General features: G+C 45.4%; 1 protein-coding gene across 1 annotated transcript in view; it reads left to right on the top strand.

Moving 5' to 3' along the window:
- Positions 1-17,726, top strand: part of CPZ (carboxypeptidase Z) — a 90,861-nt gene that overhangs the window by 23,410 nt on the left and 49,725 nt on the right. Inside the window, exons 4-6 of the mRNA XM_056551582.1 lie at positions 6,812-7,030; positions 8,398-8,594; positions 17,501-17,662. Of these exons, the coding sequence (XP_056407557.1) occupies positions 6,812-7,030; positions 8,398-8,594; positions 17,501-17,662 (578 nt within the window). The remainder of the gene's footprint in view (positions 1-6,811; positions 7,031-8,397; positions 8,595-17,500; positions 17,663-17,726) is intronic.

The raw sequence follows: 17,726 nt of genomic DNA, 5'->3' as shown, positions 1-17,726 counted from the left end.
ACTGATGGTAACCTATGTTACTTTGGTCCTAGCTCTCTGCAGGTCATTTACTAGGTTCCCCTCATGTGGTTCTGAGACTTTTGCTCACCGCTCTTGTGATCATTTTGACACCATGGGGTGAGATCTTGCGTGGAGCCCCAGATCGAGGGAGATTATCAGTGGTCTTATATGTCTTCCATTTTCTAACAATTGCTCCCACAGTTGATTTCTTCACACCAAACTGCTTGCCTATTGCAGATTCAGTCTTCCCAGTCTGGTGAAGGTCTACATTTTTGTTTCTGGTGTCCTTCAACAGCTCTTTGGTTTTGGCCATATTGAAGTTTGGAGTGTGACTGTTTGAGGTTGTGGACAGGTGTCTTTTATACTGATAACAAGTTCAAACAGGTTCCGTTAATACAGGTAATGAGTGGAGGACAGCGGAGACTCTTAATGGGGTAATCCGGTGAAAACCTTTTTTCTTTTAAATCAACTGGTGGCAGAAAGTTAAACATATTTGTAAATTACTTCTATAAAAAAAAATCTTAATCCTTCCAGTACTTATTAGCTGCTGAATGCTACAGAGGAAATTCCTTTATTTTTGGAACACTGATGATATCACGAACACAGTGCTCTCTGCTGACATCTCTGTCCATTTTAGCAACCATGCATAGCAGATGTATGCTAAGGGCAGCAAGGTGGTTCAGTGGTTAGCACTGCTGCCTTGCAGTGCTGGGGACTTGGGTTCAACTCCCACTAAGGACAACAATAAATAAAGCGATATTATTATTATAATAATGTCAGCAGAGAGAACTGTGGTCGTGATGTCATCAGAGAGCATTCCAAAAAGAAAATCATTTCCTCTGTAGTATTCAACAGCTAATAAGTACAGGAAGGATTAAGATTTTTTTAATAGGAGTAATTTACAAATATGTTTAACTTTCTGCCACCAGTTGATTTAAAAGAAAAATGGTTTTCACCGGAGTACCCCTTTAAAGAAGAATTTACAAGTCTGTGAGAGCCAGAAATCTTGTTTGTTTGAAGGTGACCAAACACAAATTTTCTACCATAATTGCAAATAAATTCTTAAATTCTTTAAGTCTCACATAGTTGAGGTATACCTGATGAAAATTACAGGCCTCTCATCTTTTTAAGTGGGAGAACTTGCACAATTGGTGTTACGCCGAGCGCTCCGGGTCCCCGTTCCTCCCCGGAGCGCTCGCCTCATCCTCGTTGCTGCAGCGCCCCGGTCGGATCCACTGACCGGGTGCGCTGCGGTCCCGCCTCCAGCCGGGATGCGATTCGCGATGCGGGTGGCGCCCGCTCGCGATGCGCACCCCGGTCCCCGTACCTGACTCGCTCTCCGTCGGTCCTGTCCCGGCGCGCGCGGCCCCGCTCCCTAGGGCGCGCGCGCGCCGGGTCTCTGCAATTTAAAGGGCCAGTGCACCAATGTTGGTGCCTGGCCCAATCTTCCCAATTAGCTTAATTAGTTTCCACCTGTGCACTCCCTACTTATACCTCACTTCCCCTGCACTCCCTGGCCGGATCTTGTTGCACTTGTGCCTAGTGAAAGCGTTCCCTTGTTTGTTCCTAGCCCGTGTTCCTGACCTCCTGCCGTTGCCCCTGACTACGATCCTTGCCGCCTGCCCCCGACCTTCTGCTACGTCCGACCTTGCTTCTGCCTACTCCCTTGTACCTCGCCTATCTTCAGCAGTCAGAGAGGTGAGCCGTTGCTAGTGGATACGACCTGGTCACTACCGCCGCAGCAAGACCATCCCGCTTTGCGGCGGGCTCTGGTGAAAACCTGTAGTGGCTTAGAACCGGTCCACTAGCGCGGTCCTCGCCATCCCTCTCTGGCACAGAGGATCCACTACCTGCCAGCCGGCATCGTGACAGTAGATCCGGCCATGGATCCCGCTGAAGTTCCTCTGCCAGTTGTCACCGACCTCCCTACACTGGTCGCCCAGCAAGCCCTAAAAATCGCCCAACGAAATCAACAGCTGGCATACTTGACCTCCGTGACACTGCATCTTCAGTCACAGATACAGCAAATTCAGTCACAGCTACAGCTGCAACAACCATCTCCTCCGCCGGCTCCTGCAACTCCTCCGCAGCAACCGGCCGCTCCTAACCCCTGCTTGTCCCTGCCGGACAAATTTGATGGGGTCCGCAATGATCCTGCCACAGCCACAGTCCAGTCCTACTTCGCTGAGGTCCGTGGTGTCTTCGAGGAGCCTGCCCGAGCCTCTTCTGCCAAGACTGCCCTGCTGAACCTGGTCCAGGGTGTTTCTTCCGTTGGCGAGTACGCCATTCAGTTCCGTACTCTTGCTTCCGAGTTGTCCTGGAATAGTGAGATTCTCTGCGCGACCTTTAAAAAAGGCCTATCCAGCAACATTAAAGATGTTCTGGCCGCACGAGAAACTCCTGCTAACCTGCATGAACTCATTCATCTTGCCACTCGCATTGACATGCGTTCTTCCGGATGGCGTCTGGAGCTCCGCCTGGATATGGACTTTGTTCGCACGAGGCGTTTTTTCTCCCCGGCTCCTCTCTCCTCTGGTCCTCTGCAATCCGTTCCTGTGCTTCCCGCCGCGGAGGCTATGCAAGTTGACCGGTCTCGCCTGACACCTCAAGAGAGGACACGACGCCGCATGGAGAATCTTTGCCTGTCCTATGCCGGTACCGAACACTTCCTGAAGGATTGTCCTATCCGTCCTCCCCGCCTGGAAAGACGTACGCTGACTCCGCACAAAGGTGACACAGTTCTTGATGTCAACTCTGCTTCTCCACGTCTTACTGTGCCTGTGCGGATATCTTCCTCTACCTTCTCCTTCTCTACTATGGTCTTCTTGGATTCCGGATCTGCAGGAAAAAATTTTTTGGCCTCTCTTATCAACAGGTTCTACGTCCCTGTGACCAGTCTCGCCAGACCCCTCTACATCTATTGTATTAACAATGAAAGATTGGACTGTCTCATGCGTTTCCGCACAGAACCCCTCCTAATGTGCATCGGACCTCATCACGGAAAAATTGACTTTTTTTTCCTCAGGTTCTTTGGCCCCAAGAAGAGGGGGAGACCCAAGGGGGGGGGTACTGTTACGCCGAGCGCTCCGGGTCCCCGTTCCTCCCCGGAGCGCTCGCCTCATCCTCGTTGCTGCAGCGCCCCGGTCGGATCCACTGACCGGGTGCGCTGCGGTCCCGCCTCCAGCCGGGATGCGATTCGCGATGCGGGTGGCGCCCGCTCGCGATGCGCACCCCGGTCCCCGTACCTGACTCGCTCTCCGTCGGTCCTGTCCCGGCGCGCGCGGCCCCGCTCCCTAGGGCGCGCGCGCGCCGGGTCTCTGCAATTTAAAGGGCCAGTGCACCAATGTTGGTGCCTGGCCCAATCTTCCCAATTAGCTTAATTAGTGTCCACCTGTGCACTCCCTACTTATACCTCACTTCCCCTGCACTCCCTGGCCGGATCTTGTTGCACTTGTGCCTAGTGAAAGCGTTCCCTTGTTTGTTCCTAGCCCGTGTTCCTGACCTCCTGCCGTTGCCCCTGACTACGATCCTTGCCGCCTGCCCCCGACCTTCTGCTACGTCCGACCTTGCTTCTGCCTACTCCCTTGTACCTCGCCTATCTTCAGCAGTCAGAGAGGTGAGCCGTTGCTAGTGGATACGACCTGGTCACTACCGCCGCAGCAAGACCATCCCGCTTTGCGGCGGGCTCTGGTGAAAACCTGTAGTGGCTTAGAACCGGTCCACTAGCGCGGTCCTCGCCATCCCTCTCTGGCACAGAGGATCCACTACCTGCCAGCCGGCATCGTGACAATTGGTGGCTGACTAAAAACTTCCTTGCCCTACTGTATATATGCCTTAAACATGGCCCATATATAGAAAGAAAAAAAAAGCCAAACAAAAAACAAGGCGCTACCTAGTGCAGTTATCCTTGGTTAGGCAGGTATACAATGTAGCAGGAAAGAAAACTGCTTACCTAAGGGTGTTGTACTAAGAGCTCAACACCTCGTTGCACTCTGTGACAATTTGCGAAGCTGCCACTGACCCGTCTCGTTCAATCCAGGCCGGACACTGACTGCAAAGATACAAAAAACCTTTGGAGAAAAAAAAAAAAAAAAGGGTCTTTGGGGCACATGGTGTGCGCCCCAAAGACCCTCTTTTTATTCTTTTTCGGAGGATTTGTGGATCTTCAAACATGGCCCAAACATACTTCTTGCCCAGGAGCCCTTTGCTGTCAGTGTCCTAAGTGTGATAGGGAAATGGACTGATGTGAGTGTTAACAATTTATATACAGCACGAGGCAAATACTGGGGTCATTTCTATTTTTAAAAGCACAAAAAAACAATTGTGTTAAAGTCTTTAGCTGAGGAGCATTAAAAAAAAGGATTTCAGATCTTCCCTGGAATTTCCACTTTCTAACATTTTTCCTGGATAGTTTCTGGATTTGTAAGAAGTTTCTGTGAACTATTGGATCACACCCTTTCTGTTGGCGTTTTTCTGCACCAGTGTCTAGACCTGAGATTTTACAGTGGAACCTTTATAAAGTTTTAGGTATTTACCTTAAAGGGGTATTCCAGGCCAAAAGTTTTTTATATATATCAACTGGCTCTGGAAAGTTAAACAGATTTGTAAATTACTTCTATTAAAAAATCTTAATCCTTCCAATAGTTATTAGCTTCTGAAGTTAAGTTGTTGTTTTCTGTCTAACTGCTCTCTGATGACTCACGTCCTGGGAGCTGTGCAGTTCCTATGGGGATATTCTCCCATCATGCACAGCTCCCGGGACGTGACATCATCATTGAGCAGTTAGACAGAAAACTTCAGAAGCTAATAACTATTGGAAGGATTAAGATTTTTTAATAGAAGTAATTTACAAATCTGTTTAACTTTCCGGAGCCAGTTGATATATATAAAAAAAGGTTTTGCCTGGAATACCCCTTTAAGTTCATATGTTATACACATGGTTCTCTTTGCAGTTTTTTTTGTACTTTTGTACTATTGCATCCTTAATAAAATCTGAGACTGTAGTATCAGAAAACACAGGCTTTTATTCATTAAAACTCTTTAGCAGAAAACTGTCTCATAGTAACCAATCACAGAGCAGCATTTATTTCTTAACCCTTTCCTGACATTAGAGGTGCATGTATGGTATAGTACCTAAGGGGGTACTACATCGCTAGACATGTTAACCCCCATCCAAAAGATAGGGGATAAGACGTCACAGGGGTCCGGCTGCTGAGGAAGCCCATGATCTCTGCTGTAGCACCCCAGTCATCCGGTGCACGAACTCTGCTCTGTGCCAGCTAACTGGCCATCCCAGCCGCCACGCCCCCTCCATTAATGTCTGTATACTAGCTGTCACGCTCCCTCCCATAGACATGAATGGAGGGGACGTGGCATGACATCACCATCACGGAAGTCCCAGGCTTCAATAATGCTGCAGTGCCGTAAGGGGGGGGGGGGGGCCCAGCGGTCAGACTCCCCACAATCAGACATGTTATCCTCTATTCTTTGGTAAGGGGATAACATATCTAGGGGCTGAGTACCACTGGGCTTGCTTCATAAATGATGACTTGCAGTAAATAACTGATATCAGTGATCACTCTGATGTTGGTTAATTACCCCTTAAGTGCCACACTTAAGTGGCATTTAAGAGATTCAGCAGTAGGTGCCACATCTCTAAGGTGCCTGATTGAAACCTCCACAATATGTTTGCGGGTTGCCTATCGGTTTCCATGGCAGCTGGAGGCCTTCACAACACTATCAACACTATGTAATAGCATAGCATTGATCAGTAAAAGTTTACTACAGAGACTTAAAAAAAAAAGCTTTTAAAAATATAAAAAACACCCACCTTAATCAAAATTTGAATCACCCCCTTAACCATTTTTCAAATGGCTGAAAAAAAAAAATATATAACATACCGTATAAACATATTTGGTATCTTCAGAATGTTTTTACCTATTAAAATATAACATTGTTGATCCTATACGTTGAATGATGTAAACAGGAAAAAAAAAATTTAAGAAAGCTTATTTGCTTTGTATAAATTTATAAATAGAGATCAAAAAGTCCTAATGGTACCAATAAAAATCACGGTTCAAGAAATAGCTCTGTAAATGGAAAATGAATCATAGGTGTCAGTGTAGGGTAATTTTATGCATAATTTATTTTAAAAAGAAAAAAGTTTCTTAAAAGTAGTAAAGTAATTAAAAAACTATGTAAATTGGGTAATTGCCAATTGTATTGACCATCAAAATATAATTAACATGTCACTTTTGCAGGAGTGGGCAGTAATGGTCAGAAATTCAGTGGGAGCGGGATTAAAGGAAATCGGTCATACCATTCATCCACACTAAACCCAATATTCTGAATTATAGTGCGAATGAACAGGAGACCGATGCGGGATCTCTAACTTATATACATACTTGCTGTTCAGCGCCCGGTCCCTCAGAAGATCCACTTCTGTCTTCGGTGAATTGCGCACTGGAGGCGGGCCCGCCGGCTGGATTTGAATATTCATGGTCACGTGAGCGCTCAGTAGGCACAAGTGCTCACGTGACCATGAATATTCAAATTCAGCCAGTGGGGCCGCCTCCAGCAGGACCGGGCACTTCACTGCAGGTATGCAGTATAGTCAGAGATCCTGCATCAGTCTCCTTTTCACCCGCACTATAACCTGGTGTTTTGGGTTTAGTGTGGGTGAACAGATGACCGTTTTCCATTGAGAGAATAGTCCCGCGCCGAGCTCTACTGTGGTTGACAGAACTCCTAGAGGACTCTTGAAATCACGTGAGATTGTAGATTAATATTTCTTTGTCACTGTGTTTTACAGTTAACGTAGAGGTCACTCCCGAAGATCTCGCTCCTCCTCAGTTGCCGTCTACCTTCATACACTTCAATCACCACAGCTACACACAGATGGTCACTATTCTGAAAAAGACTGCTGCCAAGTGTTCCAGCATAGCCAAGACATACAGCATCGGCAGGAGCTTTGAAGGAAAAGACCTTCTTGTTATCGAGTTTTCCAACAATCCGGGAAAACATGAGTTACGTGAGTATTGACTCGATCTTCATGCAGTTAGACCTCCATAGTGTTATTGCTCTCTACACATCCAGATAGCAATTCACAGTGGCATTTTTGTCCATATTTACAAAGCAGACTAAGATACGTGACCTGTGCACACGGCATGCACTAGCCATCGCTGCTGCTAGTCATGCTAGCAACTGAACCTGGAGGCTACCGCAAGTCTTAATATTGATAGTATAGCAGTATTACTTACACTTTGATATTAGATCACTTTATATAGGGAGCTTTTATCACTTTATGGAGTTTATTTACTAACGTGATCCCGACTCTTTTTTGTCGGGTTTTGCGCCCAAATTGTGTTGCATGTTCCATGCGACACAATTTGCGACCAAAAAAACCCCCAAACCCTCGATTTTACAAAAAGGGGGCATGGTCACGGGAGAAACTGTGCATGGCCCCAACAAAGGGGGCGTGTCCCTGACAATTTTGAAAAATCCCAACATATTTACTAAGGTTTCCACAGAAAATGTGGTAGATTTGAGCTGAGGAAAACCCTACAGATCAGAGCAGTTGTAAAAAAAAGCATAATGTAGGGAAACCTTAGTAAATACCTTGGGAAAATTCCTGTCGGAAATCAAAACCCACAAAGAACACTCCACCCTATGTTGGTATTATTTGGACACAGAATGATGGTATTTACTTGTGTATAATTTTTTATGTATACCATATTGGTATGATACAACAATACAAGGTACTGTACAGGGCACCATCCAACAAAATATTGCATCTACCATAAAAGGTGCCACTACTAAATAGTCATTCGGTGGGCGTTATTAGCTATGCATTCAGTTACCTATTTTAACTTGTTTTAATCCACGCTGTACACTGTATTCTTTTTGGCAGTCCCGTAGACTTTAAACGGAGCAGTAGTGCACATGCTCAACCCCTGGGCCATTTATAGAAGGGCACTTAGGACCTTTGTTCTGGTGGGGTTCAAGTAGTCAGACAACGACCAATCAGACACATAGGTGATAATTTATCATCTTGGGGGGAAACAAACTGTTTGTTATGAATCTTGCAAGGGACACAGAGGTTAACTCCTGATCCTTTCCAATTTTGGCTTACAATTAGCTGAGGGGTATGGCTTATCGAGCGGTAAGGTTTTGTTTTCCTGCACTTCTATTGCAGACATGTAGTGGGGGAGAGCTCCTGTTGTAGCCAGCTACCTTGCACTAAAAACAATATTTGGAGGTGGAAGGGCAAATGGTTAAAAATTCCATGTTAGTCCATCACGTTTGGAAGACCACTCCCTTTAAAACATTTACTGAAATTTTGGGTGGTTGACCATGTGTGTAAAGAATAAAACAAACACTTTATTAATTTTTTTACAGTTGAGCCAGAATTTAGATACATTGGAAACATGCACGGCAATGAAGTGGTTGGACGAGAGTTACTGATTTATTTGGCGCAGTATTTGTGCTCAGAATATCTTCTTGGAAATCCCAGAATCCAGACATTGATCAACACCACCAGGATCCACCTTCTGCCTTCTATGAACCCAGATGGCTATGAGCTGGCATCAGAGGAGGTAAAACCTATATAATTTATTTAGGATGTATACTCTTAGGGTATTTTCCCACTGATGAAATTCAGCCGGGAGTTTTCTAGTTGTGCGGTGTCCCAGAACCAAAAGCTATCCTGTGGGCTTAGGATTGCATCAGGCACCCTGCTGTCTATATGTTTGGCCCACTGCTCCATTGCCTGACCTGTTAAAATGGGGTGTATTTCTGTGTAATATTATGTATTAATTTATGCATTGTACCTTTAATGGATTGTGGCGGAGAGACCAGGTGAGCCTGACACCCCAATGGGGGGTCCCTAAACCTTGCCCTTATGTAGTGTAGGGGGGAGGAGCTGTTCAGTCTAGTTCCAGTGTGAGCTGAAGTTTTTTGTGTTCAGAGTGAGGGTAACTGTGTTCCAGCTGGCATGCTGAGGAGAAGCCAAGGGAGAAGAAGTCTACTAAATTCCAAATCTCAGAAAAAGACCTCGGTGCTCAGGTGAATTGTCAAAGCCTGGTGATAAGCAAAGCTCTTGGGGAAAAGCTCTTCTTTAGTCAGTCAGTCAAGTTAAGTCTTTCAAGTCTGCATGTGCTGCTAATAATCTTAAAGCTGCATTCAACAGCAACTACAACTCCCAGCAAGGTGACAGGTTCCCGGGTTCCACTCTGCCCATCCCTCCAGAGACTGTATTGTTTGAGATCTGGTACCTCCAGCGAAGTAAAGATAGTTATCCGTAACCTTGCATCTAAACCTTGGACCATGTAGGTTAACGGTGCCCTGGCATCACAAATTGACAAATACACCTCACACTCCATGACTACCACAGCTGAATTTCCTCAGTGGATCTGCACCGCTCCACAAAGCCTCATGGCAGAAAGAAGAAAGAGGAAGGATCACATAGGGAATCCCACTATGCCTTTCATGCCACAGGACAGGGGATAAATATCTGATTGCAGGGAGTCTGAGCTCTGTGACCCCCCCCCTCCCCCCTTCCCTTACCCCCTTGCTAGCTCTAGACCTTACTCTCCTTGCTGAGTGGAGCTGTGTGCTGGAACGCGCTCCACTCATTGTCTATGGGAGTTCTAGAGATATCTAAATGCATTGCTTGGGTATCATAAAAAATCCCATAGACAATTAATGGAGCACAAGTCGACACACTGCTCCAGTCAGCAATTAGAGTTAGGTTCTTTTTTAGTAATCATGGGGGGTTAAAGTGGTTGGACCCCATGATCAAACACTTATCCCCTATCCTGTAGGGATCTTTTTTTAAGCGCTGAAATATCCCTTTAACTCCTACAAGAGGACATGCAGCATATATGTACATTGCAGTGCCCTGGTACTTAGAGCACAGCAGGAATGTGCATAGACATTTAAGAGAGCAGGGGCTAAAGTAAAAAAGGGCACTTCTTATTTTAAATAATGTTTGTACTTCAAAGCTTACTTTTCTTACTTTCCGTGAAACGCCGACCGCGACATCAGCGCTCCAATCCTGCAGTCAGCGTTAATCAATGCTGTGCTACAGCTCAGTATTGTTCAGTGTTTGCAAACAAAATATTCCAGGTAATAGTCTCATATGGGAACTATAAAATAGTGAATAAAATGTAAAAAAAAAAAAAACAATAAATGTGAATAAGCCCCTACCCTAATAAAAGTTTGAATAACCCCCCTTTTCCCATTTACAAAATAAAAAAATAACAATAATGTAAACAAAAATAAACATAAATATATGTGGTATCGCCGCGTGCATAAATGTCTGAATTATTAAAATGTAATGTTAATGAAACCGCACGGTCAATGGCGTAAACATAAAAAAATATCAAAGTCCATAATTACAGATTTTTGGTCATTTCATGTAGCAGAAAAACCCCGCGCCGCACCCCGTTAGAATCAGTCCCCGAAGCGTGTTCGCTCGGGGTCTGATTACTGTCGATCACTGGGACGGAGCATTGTGACATCACGGCTCCTCCCCCATGTGACATCACGCTCCGCCCCCTCAATGCAAGCCTCAAGGATTGCATTGAGGGGCGGGGCATGATGTCACACGGGGGTGGAGTCGTGACGTCATGATCTCGCGTCACCGTGGTCGGGAGGCAATAGGATGAGAGCCTCCAGCGCTGCCGGATGCCGCAACAGGTGGGTGCTGCAGCCGAGATCCCGGGGGTCCCCAGCAGCGAAACCCCCGCGATCTGACATCTTATCCCCTATCCTTTGGATAGGGGATAAGACGTCTAGGGGCAAAGTACCCCTTTAACCCCTTAAGGACCCAGCCATTTTACACCTTAGGACCCGGCCATTTTTTTAACATCTGACCACTGTCACTTTAAACATTAATAACTCTGGGATGCTTTTAGTTATCATTCTGATTCTGAGATAGTTTTTTCGTGACATATGCTACTTTATTTTGGTGGTAAATTTTCAGCGTTACTTGCATCCTTTTTTGGTGAAAAATCCCCAAATTTCATGAAAATTTTGAAAATTTAGCATTTTTCTAACTTTGAAGCTCTCTACTTGTAAGGAAAATGGATATTCCCAATAAATTTATTTTTTCAATAGTAAAGTTTATTAAAGATTTTAAACATACAAAGTAGTAAATGTGCAAGTGACCAAGGGGCCAAAATATGTGGTGCACATGCGCCTACAAGAAATAGACAGGCAGTATGGCAAACAAGTCATATTAGGAGCAGTAACACTAGTCTTTTAGGACTCCAACATGACAACAATAAACATTTAGGCATACATGGCAGACAATAAAATATCAGCACCTAGTCTGGCACAAGTGTTGCTACAAATTCCCAATAAATTTAATTATTATTCACAAATACAATATGTCCACTTTATGTTGGCATCATAAAATGGACATATTTTTGCTTTTTGAAAAAATTAGAGGGCTTCAAAGTAAAGCAGCAATTTTCAAAAATGTCATGGAAATTGCTGAATCTGAAGGGACAGATGTTACAGAACTACAACTCCCAGCATGCCTGGCCAGTCTAGGCATGCTGAGAGTTGCAGTTTGGCAACATTTGAAGGCTACCGTGACAGTGGTCTCCAAACTGTGACCCACAAGATGTTGCAAAACTACAACTCCCAGCATGCTGGGAGTTGCAGTTTGGCCTTCCTAGTGGTTGCCACAGTAAAGATCACTTTACTTTCACTTTAAATTGCCCCCCCCCACGGTCGATTCCCTACCTGAGCAATCCAGCAGTCTCCAGTGACGATCAGCTGTTCCCGGCCTCCATCTTCTTCCCACGATCCCCTCGACATCCAGGGGTGGCCAGAACGGGGGGTTGCCATGGCAACCCACTGTCCTGCTCTGCCATTGGTCAGAATCAATTCTGACTAAGGGCAGGGGATAGGAGCAGATCGCAGCATTGCGACTTCACTCCTACCCTGCAAGATAATCAGGGCTGTCACTGACAGCTCCGATCATCACAATTTTCCGGGTGATCGGGTCACCAGAGACCCAATCAGCCCGGAATAGGAGAAAATCGCATGTCTGAATTGACATGCGATTTTCTGCAATCGTCGACATGGGGGGGGGACCCCCCTCGGCATTTGCACGGCATGCCTGCTGAAGGATTTCAGCAGGCATGCTGTTCCGATCTCTGCCCGGTGAGCGGCAGAGACCGGAAAACGCCATGATGTACTCATACGTCATGGGTCCTTAAAGCCCAGGGTCCTTAAGGGGTTAAAGGGGTGCTACACTGCCCCAGCATTGGGAACATTTGTTGTTCTAAATGCTCGGTGCGGGCTGTGGGGGTCATGATGTCACAGCCATGCTCCTCTGCCACGCACCACTGAACTCTCCAGAACTGCTGACCCCTGAACTCTCCAGAACTGCTGACCCCTGAACTGAAGTACACAGGAAATGCCACCCCTTATGAGGGAAGGCTAAACTAAAGCCCCTTGGCCAGGCAGCTGTGGATCATAGAGTTGTCTGTCTCTCCTTTGGGATTAACAATAAAGTTACATACAAGTAATAACATAACACCTTACACAAAAGTTTAGTCTAGCCCTCAGTCCTCCACTCTCACATACCCTGACTAGGCATGAGGTTGCTAGGTTACATACTTAAAGCTACAGATACCTAATAACTGATTATTAAGTTATAACAGTGCAAATACACATTAGAAATGGTTGAGTCCCTGCAGGGGGAGCCCCCAGGACACTGGAGGTCTCAATCTGACAGGGCATAAAATACCTTGACACAATGTACCAGTACTGGGACACCACACATGTTGTGAGTCCACCTGACAGGACCGCTATGTGTTAGCTATAGTGTTAAGACTACAACTCAGTCTCTATCATGTCCTGAAAGCAAAATACACCATGGAGGGTGCAGAAGTTACAGTCACATTTGGGCAGTAATAATGGCCTTAAGGTTGCAAGTTTGAAATTTAGATATCTGGGAAAGCTGGGTATCTGCAATATTATGCATAATGTTAATCACCCAACTTTGCCAGAAACATGCAAATATAAATGTATTTGTTTCCTAGCAGTTAGCATTTCCCTAGTTACATCTATTACTGGAGAAGCTAGTGGACAATAAATATGTTTGCCATGACACATGTAGACATTTACACACACACACATAGATAATGTTTAGTGAGTTAGGGACAGAAATGTGATAATGTAAGTCAGCCGTCTGCAAACTGTAGACCTCCAGAAGTAGCAAAACTACAGACTACAACTCCTGGGCATGCTGGGAGTTGTAGTTTTGTAATATATTAAGATCCACAGTTTGGAGACCACCGATGTAAGGGTGGGTTCACATCACGGTTTCTGTGTACGGTTTCATATTTAAAACCGTATGAAACCGTATCGGAAACCGTTACCATAGACAATGCATTGGAGACCTTATGCAACCTGATGCATCCGGTTGCGTGCGGTTTATTTGTAAGACGTTATTTTTCCCCCCGTACTCAAAACCATGTTCTACCGGTGCAAAACCGTATTTTAACTGTATACAGTTGTTGTAACATGTTGAAAGTCAGTAAGAACCGTAGTGAACCGTATGTGTCTACGGTTCAATTCGGTTTTCCCTATACGGTTTTTAACTTTGCGCATGCGCATTGCAATTAAAGTTGACTCTATAGTTCGTGACGCCAGGCTGAGGGCTAGTATGCTGAGGTAATTCTCCGGCTTATCGCCGCCCTTCCCAGTAACGATAGGTGCATGCATAAAATGATTGAAGGTCCATAAGGTACTTGAACTTGAACTTGGATAAATTTTACTTAAAGGCTTGCGGTACATCCAATGCCCAATAACAGTCTCATGCAAACAGTCTCTATATAGTTCAGTGACTGACAGTTGTTGCGGACCTTGAATTGTATTATAAGTCTCTGAATTTTATGGTTAATTTTGAAGATCCGTCCGGATTTAGGGGATAGATAAGGTCCGGTGATCTTGCAGAGTGCTTAGGGACTGATACACTCACGGTTAAGAAGAAATCAGCCATCGCCGCCAGGCTAGGGTCTAAATTCACTGATGACAGCAGCGCAGATCCTTCCCTGTCAACAGCCCACGAGGAAACAGAACTAAAAATGGCCGCCGCTCTCTTATATGGGCGGGGTTGTTCTGATTGCTCCGAATATCTGTCACTCACCGTCATAAAGAATGATGGGTGCAATATGTCACAGGGACCTCCAAAGGTCCTTAAGCAAAAAACCATAGAGTTTACCTGATCACTTGACCCGCAGGTTCCGCTACGCTCCGCACAGGTAATTAACTAATTATATACATTAGTACTATTATATTTACATAAACCCTGAATAAACAATTAGTTTAATGACTATCTAGATGAAAGATGACAAGGGGCAGACTAGACAAAAAGGACCCCGATGTCCTAGGGACTCTGGCTATGGGGACCTATATACACAGGTACCGGATAAGATGCGGTACTGGGACACCACAAACCCCCTTACTTAAGATAAGTCGATCTCGATGCATGTCCCCTAAGACAGAGGGACTAGGACTGAAATTTGACTGCTTGTGAAAGGTTTAGCTCCGCTCACCACTTAATGGGAAACACGTATCACCTGAGCACGGACGTGCTGGTCCTGCCTTCGGCCAAACGTGGATATGTGAACAAAAGATTGTCGTCCAGCTCTCGAGGTGCGGTTAAAAGAAGTTTTCTTTATTCAAGGACCATCAGACAGGTTACACACAGAGATAGAAGCATCTGACGCGTTTCGCACACTCAGTGCGAAACGCGTCAGCCACTTCTATCTCTGTGTGTGTAACCTGTCTGATGGTCCTTGAATAAAGAAAACTTCTTTTAACAGCACTTCGAGAGCTCGATGACAATCTTTTGTTCACAGATCTATAAATTTGCTATACATTCTAAGTAAACATGGAAAACATTTACATTTTCTGATACTCTTACCAGTATCTGGACTAGACAATAGAAATCTATCTAGACATTGGTGCTAACTAGACATTTAACCTTTTAGTCTCTAGCTTCTTAGACATTTTATTAAACGTATTATACATTTTAAAGCTTACTAGACAATTAGGCAGCTATCTGACATGTAGTTGCTAGCTCCTAAGACATTTTATTAGCTCTCTACACATTTTTATGAGGCTAAACTGAACATTAGTACAGCTCTCTATACTTTTAGTTTCAAGCTGACTTAATATTTTTATTATCTCACACATTTTATTCGCCAACAATAAGTTACCTGTTATTACACAAAAGGTTATACTGGCTAGCCGGAAGCTAGGTCACAGTAAGGTTGGCTGCTAGGGTCTATCGGCTACATGCTACTTACCCCTAGAGCACTTCACATAACCTACCTAGGTTACTTTATGAATTACGTGTTTACTTCTATATTCGTAAGAGAACCTACTGGCCAGGCAGAGCATCTCACACACGCAAAGAAGAAGACGAAGTGTACCTAACAGTGGCAGGAATTGGGTATCAATATGCTACAATTCCTAAGAGTTACTTGAATGTGGGAAATATTTTGTTTTGGTGTATGTACTAGAGACTGAGGTAGTACATTTAAGTGAGTAGTTTAGAGTACTAAGTGTGCAAGTACTATTTTAAGGGGAATCTTCCCTATTATTTTTGTTGAGACAGGGGCTAGCGATTGGTAGCAATAATACTACCCACCGAGAAGCCGGGGTGTCCCCTGTTGAGTTACCTACTAAAACACCTTTAGCATTTTATACAGTTGAATGTACAGGAATCATTTACGTTTTTAGTGTTGAGTGTACACGTGCAGCACGTCGATATTTTCTGTGTACAGCTCTGACTCACTTTTTATGTACATAGTCATTAGACTATCTTTCTATGTACAACCCTTACCTATTTTTTTTATGTACACAGACACGAGGATACCTTCCTGTGTACAAGAACCATATACATATTTACTATACAGACTTACACAATTATCAACACTCCAACATGGTTCAGGTGCATTCACCTGAAAAGTGCAACATTTTGCATAAGAGTTCTTATGAAGCTGCTGGTATATACATAAAATAGACGTGTAAGGATCAGCAGTCCACCTACACTAGGAGTCCATTTAAAGGAAAATATACAAAGTGGCGTGTAAGGATCAGCTATTATCAACTTGGAATAACTAGGTGTAGACAGCAGAGTTCCCCAATAGTCGGTGTAGGCAGCAGAGTTCCCCCACAGTAGGTGTAGGCAGCAGAGTTCCCACACAGTAGGTGTAGGCAGCAGGGTCCCTCGACAGTAGGTGTAGGCAGCAGGGTCCCCCCCACAGTAGGTGTAGGCTGCAGGATCCCCCCCACAGTAGATGTAGGCAGCAGGGTCCCCCCACAGTAGGTGTAGGCAACAGGGTCCCCCCACGGTAGGTGTAGGCATTAGGATTCCCCCCACAGTAGGTGTAGGCATGAGGATTCCCCACCACAATAGGTGTAGGCAGCAGAGTTTCCCCTCCCCCAGTAGGTGTAGACAGCAGAGTTAGAGTCCCCCATCCCAGTAGGTGTAGGTAGCAGAGTTAGAGTCCCCTCCGTAGGTGTAGGCAGCAGAGTTAGAGTATCCCCCTAGTAGGTGTAGGCAGCAGAGTTAGAATACCACCCCCAGTAGGTGTAGACAGCAGAGTTAGAGTCCCCCCCGTAGGTGTAGACAGCAGAGTTAGAGCATCCCAGTAGGTGTAGGTAGCAGAGTTAGAGTCCCCCCCCCCCAGTGGTTGTAGACAGCAGAGTTAGGGTCCCCCCCCCCCAGGAGGTGCAGGCAGCAGAGTTAGAGTCCCCCTCCCCAGTAGGTGTAGGCAGTAGGCAGCAAAGCTAAAGCCCCCCCCCCCCCCCATTAGGTGTGGGCAGCAGGGTAAGAGTTCCCCCCGAGTACATGTAAACAGCAGAGTTAGAGTCCCCCCCGCCCCAGAAGATGTAGGCAGCAGAGTTAGAGTCCCCCCCCCCCCCAGTAGGTGCAGGCAGCAAAATTAGAGCCCCCCCAGTAGGTGTAGGCAGCAGAGTTTCCCCCCCCTCCCCCTTCCCAGGTTAAAAAAGAATTTATGCTCACCTGATGTCCCACCTGATCTTCTCCTCCGGAGCGCAGCAGGGGCTCGTGTCTTCCTTCCTCTACAGTGCAGGCGCCGTTGAGTGACTGCGTGGGTCCGGAGGTCACGTCTCCTCTGTGTAGAAGCAGACGCGGCTCACCCAGAGGGGTTGCCTTCTCCTGTATATGCATGTACCACACATACAGGAGAAGGCAGCGCTGTCTGCTGGGGATCCGTGACAAGTGTCCTGGACCTTCAGAAGTAGCGGCGGGCGCTGTACCCGGCCGAGCCCTCGGACAACGTCCGATCGGACCGGCCGGTCAATTCGCCCGGGCCTACTTATTTTGTTTAAAAAAAAAAAAAAATGTATATATATATATATATATATATATATATATATATATATATATATATGTAGTACAATAATAGAAAAGCAAAAACTATATGTGAACGCTTTCCTCTCACAGGGTGCCGGCTACAATGGATGGACAAATGGACGAATGACAGCTCAGAACATTGATCTCAATAGGAATTTCCCTGATTTGACATCAGAAGTGCATAAGATTATGAAAGTGCGCTCAGCAAGGGTCGATCACATGCCAATTCCTGAGTCGTTTTGGTGGGGTAAGGTATGAAGGATTTTTATTTTTAAACTACTTTATAATTTTTTAGCTTATTATAGATTTACCATAT

This window comes from Hyla sarda, chromosome 1, assembly GCF_029499605.1.
Source record: "Hyla sarda isolate aHylSar1 chromosome 1, aHylSar1.hap1, whole genome shotgun sequence".
NCBI classification, from domain to species: domain Eukaryota; kingdom Metazoa; phylum Chordata; class Amphibia; order Anura; family Hylidae; genus Hyla; species Hyla sarda.
This window is presented reverse-complemented; position numbering and strand designations above follow the sequence as displayed.